The sequence below is a fragment of the Miscanthus floridulus genome, unplaced genomic scaffold (assembly GCF_019320115.1).
Source record: "Miscanthus floridulus cultivar M001 unplaced genomic scaffold, ASM1932011v1 fs_276_1_2, whole genome shotgun sequence".
Classification (NCBI taxonomy): domain Eukaryota; kingdom Viridiplantae; phylum Streptophyta; class Magnoliopsida; order Poales; family Poaceae; genus Miscanthus; species Miscanthus floridulus.
In genome coordinates, this window is record NW_027096502.1 from 35,479 (window position 1) to 54,192 (window position 18,714).

An 18,714-nucleotide genomic window follows, 5' to 3' on the forward strand; every position below is an offset into this window, starting at 1 on the left:
CATCGTCCAAGAAACTATACTATAAGCACATGTCATCTACTGCATTCTCTTCTACTACTAATATGTTAAGTTAACATATCTTAAGAAATGCTTCAAAGATACACCAAAGCTTTACTAATTTCTTAATCACACTTAAAGCAACACTTGCTTAAACCCTAATTAATAATAGGTTTGAATAGCAACCTATATTTCTGATGCTCCTAAAAATCTAAGAAAATTACAGTAGCATAGTACTACTCTAAGCAGACTACCATAAAAATTTCATAGCATTTGGATAAGCAAACTATCCTACACAAAAAATGACAAGCTATAGCATAAAAATGAGCATGAAATTACTTTGTACTATGAAAAGTGTCAAACAACAGAATTAGTATTTTTCCTAGGTTCTTAATAGCATATAATGACTGTACAAAAATTACCACATGCATGTTTTATACAAAGTTTGCTCTCTAGCAAAAATAACAAAAATCAGCCATTAAAGGCACTTGAACTACACCTCCAAAGTTTTCCACAGCACATGCATGAAACATATTTTTCCTAGGAAGTACATGACCTAAGAAGATTAACAAACTCAAAATCATATTTTTCTGCAGACTATAGATTTTTCTACATATTTTTCAAGTTATCAGCAATATCCATGATTAATTAAAATCCTACAGAAAAGTATCCCAAACATGACATGCACTATTTTTCCCAAGTAGATCTGGTGATAAGGAACCTAGCAAATTTTGTTTCAACAAATTTGGAACAAGTTTGATCATCCAAACATTTTTCAAACCATTTTTGATTTCAAATAACAAATAATAAATGGAAATCAATTCATTTAAGAACTACTGGGCCGGCCCGTGGGGAACAGCTGGCCCACGGCCGTTTTCGGCCTACGCGGCCCGAGCGAAAGGAGGAGCGCGGCGGCCTGGCAGGGCTTCGGCCCACGGCTGCTTTGCCTGGCCGGCCTGGCTGGCTGGCGAAGGCAGAGGCCTCGCCGGTGCGCGCGCGGGCGCGACGGCGCGGCTCGGCCAGCGGCCGGCGGCCGTCTCCGGCCATGGCAGCGCCAGCGAGCGAGCGCAGGAGATGTGCGAGGAGAAGGCGAGCTCGGTAGGGTAGCTAGGCGAGGCTGGAGGGGAGAAGGAAGACGGATTCCATGGCGGCCGTGCACAGCGGCGCCATGGCCGTCGGCGGCGAGACGCGGGGAGGCCCGACCTGTGCTCGGAAGGCGGAGTAAGCTCGAGCGCGACCTCAAGGAAGGCGAGGCGGAGCTCGGGGCACAAGGAATTGGAGAATGGCGCGGTGGTGCGTGAGTTGGACGCCGGCGGAGCTCGAGCACGGTGATGGCGGAGCTCGGAGCTCGCGGCTGTGGAGGAGAAAGGGAGGAAGTGCGGGCACGAGGGAGCGAGTGCGCGGGCACCAGCAGGTGAAGGCAGGTGTGTGGGCGCAGTGCCAGGCCACGGCTGCCGCGCGGCGGGCGACGCCAGCGCAGGGCGGCCACGCGGCGGGCAAGCTCTGCCGCGGTCGGGACGCGCGGCGCGGCGCGTCAGCGAGCAGGCGCGCGGAGGCAGGCCAGCGCGGCGCTGGGCTGGGCCGGGGCGCGGTGGAAGCGCGAGGCGCGCGGGGGCTTCGCTGGGCCGGCTTGCGGGGCTGGGCCGGAAAGGAGGCGGCGGCCCGCGAAAACAGAAACATTCTTTTCAATTTCCATTTTCAATAAATTTTCAAATAACAGTTTTCAAATATTATTTTGAGCAAGAAAATGACCTCTTTTGAAAATGTACCAAAAATGAAAGTTGCTTAGAATTTAATTCCCTACAACTTTGCTTTTATGACCAAAGTCCAATTCTATCTAGATTTTAAATTATAGAATCAAAGTTAAATTTTAACTCAAAACCCTAATTTTGGGAAATTACTTTGGAAGCAAAATTTTTAATTAATTTAAATACAAACCTTGCTCCAAAAATTGTGCTAAACAATTCTAGATGATTTACAAGCATAACCAACAATTTCTACTCAACTAGCAAGCAAGAATCAGAGCAAAACAACTCTAATAAGTGTATGCATCATTTTCTTTTCACAAACATGTTTCGTATGTTTCGAAGTAATGTTTCAGTTGTTATATGCAAGATTATGCGTGTATGAATAGGATGCTTGATGATGCACGATATGTATGATTAGCAATGCCTAAATGCAGGCATAACACCGGGGTGTTACAGTAGTCTTGGCTAGACCAATAGTTTTAATTCCGCACTTGTTTCGGTTAGCCAACGTGATTAAGTTTTAAAAAGGACTATTCACTCCCCTCTAGTCGCCATCTCGACCTTTTAGCGGGCTCGTGGATGAGAGGATACAGTGCTGGAGGTGGTCGTCCGGGACGTTCCTGAAGAGCCTGCATTTCTCGGCCGTGGCTGTGGGCGGCGGGTTCGTGTGTAGGCTGGCGAAGGGCTCCGGCGAGGTGAAGTGTCTCGGCAGCCGGAAAGCCGTGAGGCGGGAGCCGAAGGGGAGCCACGCCATGCTCGCCGCGGGAGAGCGGCACACGTGCGCGGTGAAGGCGGATAGTGGCGAGGTGGTGTGCTGGGGTGTGGCCGCCACGGTGGCGGCCACGTCGCCATCGCCGACGGTAGTTGGGCGCCTGGTGTCATCGCTGGCGGTGGGCGACGTGATCACGTGCGTGCTGTGGGGGGAACTAGAAGGTCTCGTGCGGGCCGCCGGAGGAGGCGGTGTCGCCATGGCCGGTGGCGCAGCAGCAGTTCATCGCTCTGGAGGCCAGGGGGAAGGTGGTGTGCGGGGTGCTCATATCCGACCACTCGCTCGTCTACTAGGGCCCCGACGTGTCGGCCGAAGCCGCGGGCGGGGTGAGCAGAGTGTTCAACCGCGTGCTGCCGGGCCCCTGCGCACCGTGGATGTCGTGCACGTGCGGTGTCAGGTCGAGCTCCACGCCTCTCTGTGGCGGCGGCTCAGGATACATAGCCGTCTGCTACCCCTGCAACTAAAGTCCGCAGCTGATGGTGTCGACGCTTCCTACTTCGAACTCGTCGACGAGCCACATGAGGTTGAAGCGGCGGTCGAGCGACCTCGCGATCGCATTGGTCAGTGCCGGAATCGGCTCGGGAGTGCTTGCTGCCATCGCCGTGGTGGTGGCGGTCTACTGCCTTCGCCGGCAACGGAGCGCCATCTCTCAGGACCCCGGACGCATCCACGCCGAGCCAATTGGTCCAGCGCCGCGCGTGGAGCGGCGGCTCAGCGCGCTGCTCTCCAAGGGCCCGAACACAACGGTGGAGCAGTTCTCGCTGCTCACGTACACCTTTGCGCCGCCGCCGATGGCTTCTCGCATGCACGCCTACTGCTCGCTTGCGCGGTCGTGGCTCGCGAATGTGTCTATGCGCAAGCGCGGCACCCCGGCAGCCCGTGACAGGCACGGTTTGGGAGCCGGCTCGCTCGCGCGCCTGTGCACGGCCGCGGCTGGTGCTAGCCTGCACGACGGCGGCTTGCGCGTGTGCCTGTGCGCAGCCACGGGCTCGCCTGCGCAGCGGCGGCTCGTGCATGTTCCTGTGCTGCTGCTCGTGCATGCAGCTTGCGCCACGCTATCCACGCCACGTCGACCAAAACCTTGTTCCGATGAGTTATGGACCTAAGTGGCATATTTAAACAACATTAAGGTGCCAGAAGTGCGATTTAAAAGTTTGTGGACCTAAGTGACACCCCAAGATAAGTTCAAGGGCCTACGATGCATATTACTCTTTTTTTATGAAAATATTCCAGTAGGTTGGATAGATATTTCTTACTATCAAAGCAAGGAGGTTCGGCCGCCTCTCAGCCCGTCCACGTCGCCTCGATTTCCCCGCCCCATCCGATCTTCAGATCGACGGGCCTTGCTCTCTCCACCGCTCGCTACAGATCTAGGGCCCACGATGAAAACCTCGGCGGGTCTCACCGACACCGACGCCCTCCTCCTCTCCGCTCTCTCGCTCTCTCTCTCTCCCTCCCTCGCTCCCCACTCGCGAAGCGGCTCAGGCGAACGCACGGGACGACCTCGACGGTGGCCCCAAATCCACGCGGCGGCGGTGGCCCTCCTCCTCCTCCTCCTCCACCCCCACCACCCCACGCCACTTCCTCATTGTGGCGCAGGGCAGCGGGTCACGCGGCCTAGGGTTTGGCGCCTCCGTTGCCGGTCCTCCCCACGACCGCACGGCCAGCCAGCGGACGCCCTGACGCGCCGGAGGGCTCTGGCAGCGGACGAAACTCCGTGCTGGCCGCGGATGACGATGAGGAGGTCACGTCAGCAACAGCGGCGGTGGATCTAGAGCGGGCGCCCGCGGGTCCCATCCCGGCGGCGGATCTGAAGCTGGAGCACGGCGTGGAGCTCGCGCAGGCAGCGGAGGCGATGGATCTGCGGCCAGCAGGCGGATCAAGCGCGGACCCTCCCCGTCTCCACTACATCCGGCTACATGGCCTCCACCGATGCCAGGAAAGGTAGGAAAGGACATAAAGGGGGTTTTTTTCTCAGCCTCCTTCCCGCGCTGCCTGAATTTACTCAGCCCTAAAATATAACCTGTGGTGCATTGATTAGTTTTAGGTTTGCGCTGCGATTTCCTCTCCATCTCGCCTAATTAGGATCATGTCAATTATCAAGCTTGAGTACTAAAATGTCCTTCAGTTTACAAATATCACATCAACTGTTCTGCTTAAGCAAGACAAACAAGTGCTCTTTGTTTTCTCTTTGTCATAGTTTTAGAATTCGGTGTTCCATCCTCATAGTCAAATTTGAAGAGATGCTAGATATGTCGGTTCTCTGGTCCAGGTCCCTGACCAGCTTTAGCATGTGTTCTCGAGATAGCTACTTCAATGTTTAACCATACGCTTTAATCCCTAATTTCTAAAATAGTCAAAACTAATACTTCCATAGCACCTTTCAATTTGCCAAAGAGAGTGCTGAAGCAAGTGAAAATATTAAATTGATGGTCAAACTCCCATCCCTATTATCATCGGGTATTTTGTGAAATATAGTTTAATTTATTGGTTCAAATTTACTGTCCTACCAGAATTTTTTTTTGGATTATTCGTAGTTGACCCAATTGGAAATCATGTCATATTTTATTGCAATGATTACATGCCATCTCTAAGCTTGCACTGCAACTGTTTCTCTGGTGATAGGTGTCCTTCAGCTACAAAATACAGTTTTGTGCCATATTTTTTGCGATCCACTTATATATAGATACATATGTCATATACTTGCAGTTAGTATAGACATTAAGCATATTTAATGGTTCAGTGCTGCCTAAAGGATAGTTGACAGAATGGTGGTTCCATGGTTATCTGCTACTTTGGTCTACCCATTATATTCTAATCATGTCAATGGCAGGCTTAGTCCTCTCCAAGGTTAGATTTGTTCGTCTACCTTGACTGGTTGGAATGGTTTGTGTCTACCACGTCATATATTTGTAAGTTAGGTTTGCGCATATATAAAGTTTCTTAGGTCTTAATCGCTGGCCATGTCTTTGTTTTCCATCTATTATGCTAGTGCGTGTCGTCTGCCTGCAATTAGTATTCAGTCCTTACTGTCGATGCAGTGGCCTCACCTAGACCTTCCTATCATGTTGTCTGAAACCAAATCGAGGCAGATAAACAGCATGCTGCACTAATGGAGAAGGACAACTGCTAACTCCTTTGTGAACTGAGAATTAGTCCATGAAGTTGCACGTTAACACGTGGTTTCAAATTAGAACTAAAGATAAAAAAGGTAGTCCAATTGGTAAGGCTCATATTATGGCGAAAAAAAGGTTCAGTGACAAAATCTTTCTAAATACTTAGCTTCGTTAATTATATTTGTCAGCAATGTCTACGCATTCTGGCTCGGGATGCAATTGACACCATATATGCTAAATCTTCGTGTGGCTAATAGATTAGGAAGCAACAAAATACAGTGCTCCCTAGCTTATAAGTTTCTTTTCATGCTACAATGATTATGACATGACGTCCTTTTGTCTATTGTTATTCCTGGCAGGTTGATATGATGATGATGTAAGGTCCTGCCTGATCCACGTGCACTATCAGCAAAACGGTGTCATCTCCTGCCAGATTTGTAACCTCTTACCTCTGTATGTATTTTTATTTGGTTTGTTTCTAAATGCTAATACATCTTGTGGACTACAGCGAGGTGTTGTTTTCATAAATGTTAAGATTAATTAATCATATATGGTTATATGTTGATGTACTATGCTTCTATGCCTTATACCATACTAAAGTATTAGATCAAATGAATGAGTATGGTTACTATGGTTTGTCCAAGGTACATGATAGCAGCGTGTGTTTACCTATGTACTTATTATAGTTATTGCCTTACCAAAATATGCCAGACAGGCTGATCCACCCCCTCTCTCATTCCCTTTTCATTTCCATCTATTTTTAGTTTTTTTCCCTCTTTTCCTTCATGGAGATTTTTTTTAAATTTTTCAACATCCAGGTTCTTTGTTTATCCTAGGGCTTAATCTACCAGTACACACCTCTGCCTCTATTGTGATTGAGTTAGCATCACATTTGCCTATTTTCTCATCCTTGCTTTTTTCACATTTTAATGTGCTGCTTTTGGTTTTCTAATATCATGATCTTTGTTCCAACATCCTGTATTAAATTGCTGCAAACTGTCATGAGCCAATGTGGCCTGCTATAGGCTTAATTATCTCTTCTTCAAAAAAGCTTCCACATGATCCATTCTTTTTGGCTTACACACCTACATGGCTTTATATTTTCCCATATGTGCTTCCTGCATTGGTCCTATTAGATTAACCCAAATGCAGGAAGCTGTTGTGTTTGTATTTCTTCATCTCTGTCAATTCTTTCCTTTGGATAATAAGATCTGCTATTTTGCTTCAAACATAATGGATGTATGCGAGGGACCTCATCAGGCCTGTCAGACGTACTGGCCTCGCTCTACACACTACCACAGCACGACAAAGAGACAGAATGATAGATCAAAAAAGATATCAGCCATGACCTCAAAAAGTTAAGAGAGCAAATAATCGTCTCCCCAAAACACTGTGTACATCTTTTTGTTTTTGTGTTAAATTGTTCCTGGTTGTTTAATTTGCTCTCAGATTTCCTACTGTAGACAGGATCAGGGCCTTGTTTTTGGGCATTGCCATAGTTGGTTCGGCTACAGATTGCATTTTCTTTCTTTTCTCTTCTTGATTATTGAGATAACTATATATGCTCTCTTTAACACTCCGGGAATTCCCGGCCTCTCAAGCCTCCAGCTACTATTCAACACTGCTTATTTTTATTTTTATAATTTCAAATTTTTAATTATTTTTATTACTTTAATATCTTTATTTCTTTGTTTTTTCCTTCCCATTTTTCCCTTTGTTTTTCTTTTCCCCATTTCCCCTCACCTGCGCCTACCTTCCTAATATGACTTACTCATTACCTTCCTAGTTGTTATGACTCTGGAGGAAATCTCGGTAATGGGGTGATACGCCCACAATACCAAGACTAATGTCTTTCTTTTCTTCGAATCATAATACAGACATAGATGTTCACTCACTCTGGCCCAATGATCGTATGCCAACAAACAGCATACAAACATATGCTTATAAGATATTATTTCTTTGGCCAATATAAACTCCCATATGAAATGTACACCGGCAGAGATAGTTGATCTCATGCTTTTGGTGATATAATGATTTATTGTTCTTTGCTGAAAATACCATATGGCCTTTACAGTACAAAGAATTAAACTATTGCCAAGACCGATCATAGAAGATATTTTTTGGTTTGCCCAATATGAAGTGCCATCGAAGATCGACAAAATAAGCACATATCTCATTTCCTTTAGGTGATAAATTGATTTATTAAACTTATACATACCGCCACCTAAAATATACACATTAGGCACCAGCATCTAAAATTCAGATTGCTCCTGATAGGCAACGTCTCCCATATATAATGCAGAGACAGTACAATTTTTCAAAAGTTACTTCATTTTTTGAGACGATAATTTTTACAGGTACAAATACTTTCAGCATGATGATACCGTTAGTTCGCAGGTTCCTTTCAATCTCCCTCGTGTTTAGATTAATCCCCAATCTCGACAAACAATCACCCTGCATCGAAACATTCCTGCTGCATACTTTTAGTGCATAAATTACATCCTTAATTTTTCCCACTATGTGATTCTAAAGGTTTACACACTATGCAATTTGGTGTCTTGCTTTCGAACACGTGCATGGCTTACTTTTGTGCTTATTTTCTTACCATCAGCTTGCTGCGACGGAGTACACGAATTTGGTTTTACATGCTAAGCACCGATTGCATTTATTATTGTTTTCCAGGCTGCCATCTGCATGCGTGGAGGACTGCCATGTACATGTACATATGTTTTGGTGACATGGTGTAGCCTGCCAGAACCATAAGCCTCATGGACCATACATTTGATGACAAGGTACCACCACCTGTGCCTTAGGACGTTTTGCCTCTACATATACATCATCCCCCGTTGATGATATATATTCTGTTTATACGTTTCAGAGCGACATAAATATTTAACGGTTTTTTTAGCTGCAATAAACAATCTTATCGATCTATCCGTGTTCTAAATAATCTCGTCGACATAGTTTGATGCACTACAGCTATTAATTTCCCAGATAGATAATCTTTTGAAACACACTCTTTTTTTGGGTGCATGATCAGACCATGCTTGCTGAAAAATCAGGTCAGTCATGCTTCAGTTTCAAGACTGCCTGCAGCAAGGTAATAATCTGAGCATCGTTAGTTTCGTGGTTGCATGGTTATTATTTTCAGCACCCATATCGTTATTATTTTCAGTTAGAATGATGTCTTTGGTTTCCTGTATGGTTCCGTAGCCTGCTGTCAAATGCTTGCTACCCAAGAATACGTACCTCTTCCAATGCCATATTCAACCCCCTAATTAACTGCATATCTGGACAGCACTATTCTCATAATCATTGTGCAAAACATTATAATTTTTTGGGTGTTACCTATAAGGCGTACGAAATTTGGAAATAAACAAGCATTTTAACATTACCTCCACATTCGGTACAGACGGTCAGATCAAAGCACATTTGTGTTCCTGCTTTGTACCTGATTGACATAAATACAGGCTAAGATTATTATGACTCCTACCCATGTTTCAACATAAGCACTATTTCTTACCTTGTGTTGACATAAATTATGAGCTTATCGATTTCAGGTTGTGCATTGTCTTGTTTGTTTTGCTATCTCCTACTTGGTTTCTAGACTAAAAAAATATTCTTTCGCGGCCTAATTTGGGCGCTGAGCATTGGAGGTCAAAAAAAGATGTTTTAGTCGATAAAGATCTACGGTAACGTAGCACCATTTGTGTAGTATTGCTGAATCCTCGTTTTTTGGATAGTATTCTATAGCAGCCAGTCAGTCATTCTTTGTACCCAAACACCCCACAAGCCTATGTATAACAAATTTACTGGAGTGATACCAATTGCAATCTTTTATGAATCCACTCAAATAGCATTAGATGTTAGAAGTCATTTAGCATAGGAAAAAACATTCTAGATGACAGAAGTCATTCAGTACAGGAGAGTATGGTTCCAACAGAGATGATGTGCCTTTATTTATATTTTTTTCAGGGATTCTAGAATGCTTATTTTTGTAGTAGATTAACCAATTTTCCAAGCCTTTTTCCTTCTCAACCAAGCCAGAAAGGTGGCTTGCGCTGTTTATAGTATGTTGACCTGATTTATGAAGTTATTAAGCTTCTACCACGAAGGTAGCACGATCTTGTGGATTATGAAACAGTTGTATTTATTTTAACAAGAGATTAAGCGTTTTGTATAAATGAAGAAGGTAGGATGTTAAGATCTGAAAATAGTTAATTAGTTGCTTCTGTATGCATTTAAAGTATTCAAGCAAGTTCAGATGCCTCAGCACAATTCACAAATCGGCTACTTTTATTCAAAAAGTGTTTTGTCCCACACCTGCTGTACCAAAACTTAACAATAAATTTATGACTGATTGCTTAGGTACAGAATTCATGGGTGTAGGCCACGAAGACGTAAATACACGGGTAAGGTAAATGCCATGTCCTTCTTCCAGTTTCTAATCTCTATGTGACTCTAGAGAAAAAAAAACTCATGCTTCATGGTCGGTGTGAAAACAGAAGCTTTAGAATATTGCTCATGCAGTGTGAACACCTCAAATAGTTTATTGCATTGCCTTCTATTTTTTTTTGCTACGAAATGTCATCTACCACATCAATCATTTCATGTTTACAATTCTCAATAATTTTACCATGTTAAATATAAAAAGAGCTCCAATCATTCTGTTCTTGTGCATGACATATCTACATTAAACTCCTAATATTGTTTTCATGCAAATATTAAACATCCTCTTTACCTACGTCTTAACTAGGTAATTTACCGGCGCGCGCGATGGCGCGCATGATGTACTAGTATACCATGATGTAAATGATGAAACGTTATCACTAGTCTGGTCCCAATCACTCAGCGACACAAGGTTTTGGTTCCTTCGTGATGATAAAGCCGGTAGCATATTCTTCGTCGCTTTTAGGCATCAGATTCTTCCATGTCGCCCAAAGAATCTTCTCTCCTTCAGATTCTTTTCCGTAGAACCAAAGAAAGCTGCTGCCTTTTGCTACCGTTAGATAAGGAAAAGTCAAACCCGAAACTTATCGTCGGCCCCAGCTGGTAAATACTAGACTGTATCTCCAGGAGTTCATAAGAATTTCCTCCTAAAATTATGGTGTTTTCAAACTTACCAAAAAATATTGAGAGAAATAAAGGGGTGTTTGGAACTGATCCGCTCCATGTCTTTAAGTTAAACAGTTTTAGCTCCACACACTTTGTTCGAGAAAAAATATAGAGTTATGAGAGCACATAAAAAGGTGCTTGGAGTTACGTCATAGTGGAGTTTGTGCAGCAGTTTCAAACACTCTCTAAATAAGATCATTGATTTTAATAATTCACTTCTAAATATAGAAGACAAATCATGTACTATTTCTAAATTATGCTAACCATCTATACAGACCCACAATAATGAAGAAACACACACCTTAACTGCATATTTTCTTCCAAAAGATTAAGCCGGTATGTTCTGAGATCAGCGGTGTCGGGTCTTTGCTTCTTACTAAGCATCGCGCCCTTCACTTCTTTCAAAAGTTCGACGACAAAACTAAACTAAAATAGAAAAGAGAGTATATACCTTCACAGTTCTTCCTCCACGTTATAGTAAAATTCAATCTGGATGACCGTACCTCGAAACCTTTTTTTGAAAGACGAGTACATATATGGTCCAGGCCTCTGGACCCATTTTATTTTGTGCACACGGCGCAGCATATACAGTACATCTCACAGCTCACAACCTCGTGCGTCGTTCGATTACGATCAAGGATTCTACACGCATTAGCACATGACGATTATCGGGTTTGGTCCGTTTGGACCACGGCACGCATGATCACAAAGCCACCAGCCGCACGGGCACGCAATGCAAGGAGGTCCTTTGAGGATGCCCACACAGAGACTTCCACCACATCCATGATGCAAAACCAGCGCAGGATCGGGGCCAATTCGTGGCAAAAGAGGTACTACCTCTCTGAATCGTGTCGTTTTAGCCAGTATGGGGGGAGTACTACGGACCGAGAGGACCACCGAAGCATATGAGTTTGCCCGCTGGACAACAACGGTTTGCCATTACAGCTGAACAGGAGAAGATTCGTCCTCCAAAAAAAACCAAGGGAGAGAATCGTCGGAGTCCCAGAGACATCGAATTTTAGGTGAAACCGGATTAAAAATACTGTTCTGGCTGAATTGTTGTGAGAGAAAAATACTGTTTTGGTTGAAAAAGAAATCGAATAAGTCGAATATGAAGGTAAGTCGAACGGAGCCATTGATTGATCTCATGCCAACACTCTCATGATGCAACTGGTCAGCATAACACGCCAAAGAAGTGATTGGTTGAGCCAGTCCAGGTTCGAGTCACGGCACTGTTGATGCAAAAGTGGATCTGCAAACACAAAGGGCTAATACCCGAATCGATATCCAAAGCGTGCCAGTCGATTTGACCTATTAATCGACAAGGATGAAGATACGAGCACTTTGGTCCTGACAACAGCGATACGTCCGGAAGTCACGGCCAAGAGGTACTCACATGGAACTCGAGAATCGCCGAAGGTCGCACTGAAACGATGCAACTCGTCGAATCAATGAGAACTCGTAAAAAGAAAAAATATGCAAATTGACGAAGTCGCCAAAAAGTAAGTAGATGCAAATAGGAGTAAAAATTGGTTTTGATATTGATTGATATATATATTACATTGCCCCTCAATCTATATTTATACCCTGATCTAAAGAGACATAACCAAAATACAACTAGGACACCAAGTCCATATCTAAGGAAACACGTGACTCTTTACATGAATCATACTCTAACAAATATAGAAAAGGAAATCAACTCCTATCTATTTCCCTGTCCGCTTCAATTACGATGAAAATTTCACCAACCTCCTTTTCATCGGCATACTTCCTGTTTCATCGGCAGTAGTCTTCAAGTCTCCCTTCATCGGCATCGACAATAACATCTCCAACCTTATCGGCAACGCCCGAGTAAATCAACTTTTCCATCGATCACCACCATTCATCGGCAACCATCTTTACAAGCTGATTTTCATCGGCTGTCAACGTATAGAGTAACTTTCCACCTGCCGATTAGCCCACTCTGATCATTTTGACACGTGCAAAAAAAGGTGTCAACACATGCCCCCAATTTCGGAGTATAAAACCATTATTGCTCTAAAATTTACTACAGATAACGTTTGCCTTCGCCCAATTACCGTAACTCATCCTCCAAGTCAAAACTTGATCTGTTATCAAATCTAATCAAATCTAGTCCTGATTCATGCACCTCAGTAAATATCACACAATTTCCAACCACTCTTGCCCTGATTATGGTTAAGATACCGAAACAATAATCCATCGGCAAGATCCTAACACAATAATGCCGCCATTTTCAGAATTAAAATATCCTGTACCGAGATCTCTTCCAAATCATGATTACTTGTCATCAAATCATCTGTACAATTCCTTGATTATCGTGTGAACAGTTACCATATCCATCTGAACCATCTCGACCTACATGCACGCGGCATAGAGATAAGTCCAAAATACCCCTACTCCAAGCGGCTTATAAATAGATTTCTCCGGAACCCTCGTTTTCTACCCTCAGACTCCAATCTTTGGCATTCTCTCTTTCTGGCGGCGACTCCGACGAACAACTGCGCGACCTCAACCAACAAGAACTTTTCTCCAGCGTCAACCTCGAGTCTCCAACTCGTGCCCCCATCTACCTCAAGATAATGGTAATCAACTTCGACGTCCCTGCGGTTCGTTCCACTTCCGTTACTTTTTACCTTGATTGTGAGTTCATACAGTTGGTAATTTTTCTCTTTTTCTTTGTTCTTCGGATCTTCTAAACTTAGGAACTTCGCAATAAATTAGTTATTCCAACCGATCAGCCGCATTTCCAATGCCTAGGACCAATGGGCAACCCAGATCCAACTGATCTGATTAATGCAGAGGTTAACAGAATCCCTTTTAGAGCCCAAAATTTTTCTCTGAATCTATGGAAAGATACATTCCGATCTTGGCCCAAACCCACCAAAGGGTGGAAAGATTGGTACTTAAGGGTCAATAGGTCGATGCAAGTACACTGGGCAGAACGGAAGCTAGACCAATGCATCAGGCTATCCATTGCCGATATGCAAAAGAACGAGTCAATGATGATTGCAGCTGCTTACTTCTGGTCAGACACAACAAACACTTTTATGTTTGGACATGGCCCAGCTACTCCCACACTTGCCGATGTCTACATGCTCACTGGCTTGGACATTTCAACTGCCGATGAAGGCTCCATCTATGGCAGAAAATCTGAACATAGGGTGAACACCCGCAACATCGGCGGTTGGACAGGATATATTCAAGAATGCCAGAGGACTGGGACAGTTAACCAAACAGAACATGCCACATTCTTGAATATGTGGTTAGAAAAATTTATCTTCTGTGGTCGATCAGTAGGACCAACCAACGCCTTCCTCCCCGCGGCTGAACTCTTGACCAATGGTGTAAGGTTCCCTCTTGGCCGATACCTTCTGAGCTCTGCTTATCATCTTCTTCATCAAGTGTCTCAGAAACTTTTGCTTGGCGAACCCATCGATAACTTAGGAGGCCCGTGGTGGTTTATCAACATGTGGCTGAATGCCCATATGCACAAACGTTTGCAATGGGACTTCTTTGCCCAATAATTCCCACGAGAAATTACTGAAGACCACGTGCTTGGGGATGAGGAATCGGCAACACGCTCACCCCTCAATTTTGGTGAAGCCATAATTGTCCTCCCTGGGACAGAGGCCAATGAAGACCAGATCGGCAGATTCTTCCAAAGCTTCTACAATGGTCTTTCTCGTGATCATAGGGCCTGGGTACCTTATATCGACGAAGAAAATAGATTCCTCCTTCTTTTCAACTTTGCCGATGACACTCTGAATCAAGATAATGAACTCATGATGGCCATCATTACTCCCAGGACAATCCCAATAAACACATTCGGTAGCGGGAAAAAACACCAATATCACGTACGAATTCTACAATCCATCGGCAGTATCCCATCAATTGGCTTTTGGGCAACTGCCAATCAAACTTTATTTTGCCGATGTGATCAAACCCAGAGAAACAATCACCTGCGGAACAGATTGGAGCAAGGTAGTGCAACTCTTCCCCGATGCCGATACTACAGATGTCGATATATCCATCTGGACGCCAGCATCTTTCATCACCAAATCATATAAGCAATGGTGGTGAGAGTGGAGGGAACAACTGTTTGCAACATCTGCTCACACATATCGGCACATGATCGACCCTGAATACGCCATTCCCAATGACGCAGTAAGTTTCTTTTAACTCCCTTCTGCTTTTTCCTTTCATATATTGGTAACTAACTTTCTCGTGACAGGTTAACAACCCAGCACCATCTATGAGCAAAAGTGGGAAACCCTTCGATCTTCGGCCTGTTTCCCTAATATCACCGATCGGCTACAACGCCCCACCTTAGCTGCTTTGGCTCACCAGAAGACCTGTGCCAAGACCATCACCTCCAAGTCCAAATTGGCTACAGCTAGGGCCACTCCATTGGCTGCTGCTACAACCCTGGTCAAGGCATTCAAGGTAACAACCCTGTTTATTTCTATTCATGCCGATCACAAACTGTATTAACATTAATCATCAAGGTGTAAGAGCCGCTGCTGGATCGTCATCGGCAATTCCTTCGACATCAAGCACCACTACCTCTGGCAAACCTTCAGAGGTATTCCTTTGATTTTACATTTTATCTGTTAAATATCATACCTTACACTTGTTTTGCAGCAACAAATGGGTACATCGGCAAGCGTACCAGATGTTCAAGCTCCACAACCAACAAGTGCCGATGCCCCCCAGCCAACCGTTGCTGAGGCCCAAGCAAAGCACAAAGCCTTAACAGATGCCGAGGCACAGCCAAAACGACAGAAGTCCATGCTGATCCCCACATCTGCCCCAACGTCTGCAAGCCGGCCAGAATCAGTCGATGCAACTGAGCAAGCAGTTAATCCTCCTATATAGGACATACCATCGGTCATCATACCCCAAGGGCCAACCACCGACGAGGCCACAGAGGATATCCCATCGGCAAGCTCAGCCGATCCTCCACACGGCATACTCCAGGCTGCTTCCTCCAGCCAATTACAGGAAATTGCCTTGAAACAGGTAAGCCTATTGACCTAGTCGATTTATAACATTCATACTTATCCTTAACTGACCTCTTTTTCTTTTTCTCAGGAACAAGACTCCCCAAATAGCCTATTTTCCTTTGCCATTGATGTTTCTGACGATGAGGGAGAGGAAACAAGTTCTTCCCTTGCATTGGGAACAATATCGGCAGAAATTAAGTCCAAGTTGGAAGCTCTTCTGGACTTGTTACAACAGGATACCGCCCAACTAGTAGATGACTCGGACCCCACAAAGGCAATTTTCAAAACAATCCGTGGCCAGGTCCCTGCCGATGTTGAAGAAGCACTCTTCCCAGCAGCCCATTTAGAAAGCCACCAACTGCAATATCAACGGGCTGCTCAACGCATTGCCGATAGAGCAGCTCAGGCTCAACTCAAAGAAGAGATGCTACAACTAAAACAGATTGCCGATGAGAAGCACAAGGGCATCGGCAACTTGCAGACTTCGGGCGCTGAACTTAAGCAGAAAATCTTAGATTTATCGGCAAAGAGGATGGCTCTATTGGCTGAATTGAAAGAAGTCGAGGCAGCCTTAACTCATGCCCAACACGAAGAAAGCCAGCTACCCGATGCCATCAAGGCCCTTCAGCAAGAAAGAGACATCCAGGCTCGTAAAGCCTTGGCCATGAAGAAAAAACTCAAGCCTGTGGAGGGTGCTGCCGATGAAGACATCAAAGAAATGAAGGAAGCCGACCAGATTCACCTGCGTGCGATATTGGCTATCCAATCCTTGTTAAACTTGTAAATCTTATCTATTGCATCGGCACTTTTATGAGACATTGATATCCTTGTATAATTTTAGCCGATAGGACTGTTATCGGCACTTATACTTTTATGCATCCATCCAGATACTAGGGTAATATTTCTTTAAATATTTTCCATTTAATGCTCTGGGAAACACAACCCCTTCAAGGGTTTCTAGAATATATGCGTTACCAGGAACAGACTGATTTATCCGATATGGACCTTCCCAATTAGGAGACCACTTTCCAAACTTTGAACTTTTAGTCCCAATCGGTAAAATCAATTTCCAGACCAGATCTCCATCGGTAAATTCCTTTACCTTCACCTTCTTGTCATACCATCTGGCTACTCTTTTCTTATTTTCTTCGATGCTAACTAAAGCCCTTAACCGATGACCCGCCACATCTTCCAACTCATCCTTCATAAGAGTATCATAATCATCGGCTGTCAGCTGATTTTGAGAACGTATTCGCCTAGAGCCAGTTTTAATCTCCCAAGGCAATACTGTGTCGTGTCCATATACTAACTGATAAGGTGTTACTTTGGTTGCGCCATGACATGACATCCGATATGACCACAAGGCTTTATTTAATACTGTATGCCACCTCTTAGGATTTTCTTTAATTTTGCGCTTAATGAGTTTGATGATCCCTTTGTTAGAAGCCTTAGCCTGACCATTAGCTTGAGCATAATATGGAGAAGAATTTAAAACTTTAATTCCCATACCTATAGCAAACTCATCAAATTCTCCCGATGTAAACATAGTACCCTGATCGGTAGTGATAGTTTGAGGAATACCAAATCGGTAAACAATATGCTCTTTCACAAAATTGATCATATTAGCCGATGTCACCTTCTTTAAAGGAATTGCCTCAACCCATTTTGTGAAATAATCGGTAGCAACCAGAATAAATTTATGTCCTTTGCTCGATGGCGGATAAATCTGACCGACGAGATCGATAGCCCATCCCCAAAACGGCCAAGGTTTAATTATAGGGTTCATAGCCGATGCAGGCGCTCTTTGAATATTACCAAACTTTTGACACCCCTGACATCCTTTAAAATATCTAAAACAATCTTCAAGAATAGTCGGCCAATAGTATCCATTCCTTCTGATCATCCACTTCATCTTGAAAGCCGATTGATGCGCTCCACACACTCCTTTATGAATTTCACCCATCAAACTTTTCGATTCATCACTGCTAACACATCTGAGTAAAACTCCATCTATAGTTCGATAATATAATTCATCATCAAGGAGCACATACTTGGTAGCTTGGAACCTTATACGTCTTTCAACCTTTTTATATGGATCCTTTAAATAATCGACAATCTCCTTTCTCCAGTCATCGGTATCAACTGCCGATGTTAGCACTTCCTGAATAGGCTGATACCCTGAAGCATGCTGAGCTAGTCGATTAGCCTCCTCATTATGCAGTCGAGAAATATGTTCAAGACGAAAATCTCTAAACCCTTTCAACAATTGCAAACATCTTTCGTAATACAAAATTAAAACTTCACTTCGGCATTCATAAATCCCAGCCAATTGATTTATAACTAGCATAGAATCACCAAAGATTTCAACAGCATCGGCACGTATCTCCTTCAGCAATTCTAACCCTTTTATCAAGGCTTGGTATTCAGCCTGATTGTTTGTTGATGTAGCAACAATCGGCAATGAAAACTCATACTTCCTTCCTTGAGGTGAAATCAACACAATGCCGATCCCTGCTCCTTCACCACATGTGGACCCATCGAAGAAAAGTGTCCAAGGAGCAACCTCCAGAGAGTCCACTGTTTTACAATGCTGAGTGACAAAATCAGCCATAACTTGCCCCTTAACTGCCTTAGTCGATTCGTAACGTAGTTCAAATTCTGATAATGCTAAAATCCACTTGCCGATTCTACCACTTATTATCGGCATCGACAGCATATACTTGACTACGTCGTCTTTGCATATGACCGTACATTCGGCAGATAACAAATAATATCTTAATTTGACACAAGAAAAGTATAAACACAGACATAATTTTTTGATGGTCGAATACCTTGTCTCAGCATCCACTAATCTTTTGCTCAAATAATAAATAACACGTTCTTTCCCTTCAAATTCTTGAATAAGAGCTGAACCGATAACGGTATCATCAGTTGACAAATACAAC

The 18,714-nt window shown here is 44.1% G+C and overlaps 1 protein-coding gene across 1 annotated transcript; it reads right to left on the reverse strand.

Moving 5' to 3' along the window:
- Positions 1 to 878: 878 nt before the first annotated feature.
- On the reverse strand, positions 879 to 2,715 carry LOC136531084 (uncharacterized). The gene is made up of 2 exons (XM_066523806.1): positions 2,307 to 2,715; positions 879 to 1,678 (listed from the first exon to the last, which is right to left on the reverse strand). The coding sequence occupies exons 1-2, from the start codon at positions 2,713 to 2,715 to the stop codon at positions 879 to 881; spliced, it is 1,209 nt and encodes a 402-aa protein (XP_066379903.1).
- Between the last annotated feature and the right edge of the window lie 15,999 nt (positions 2,716 to 18,714).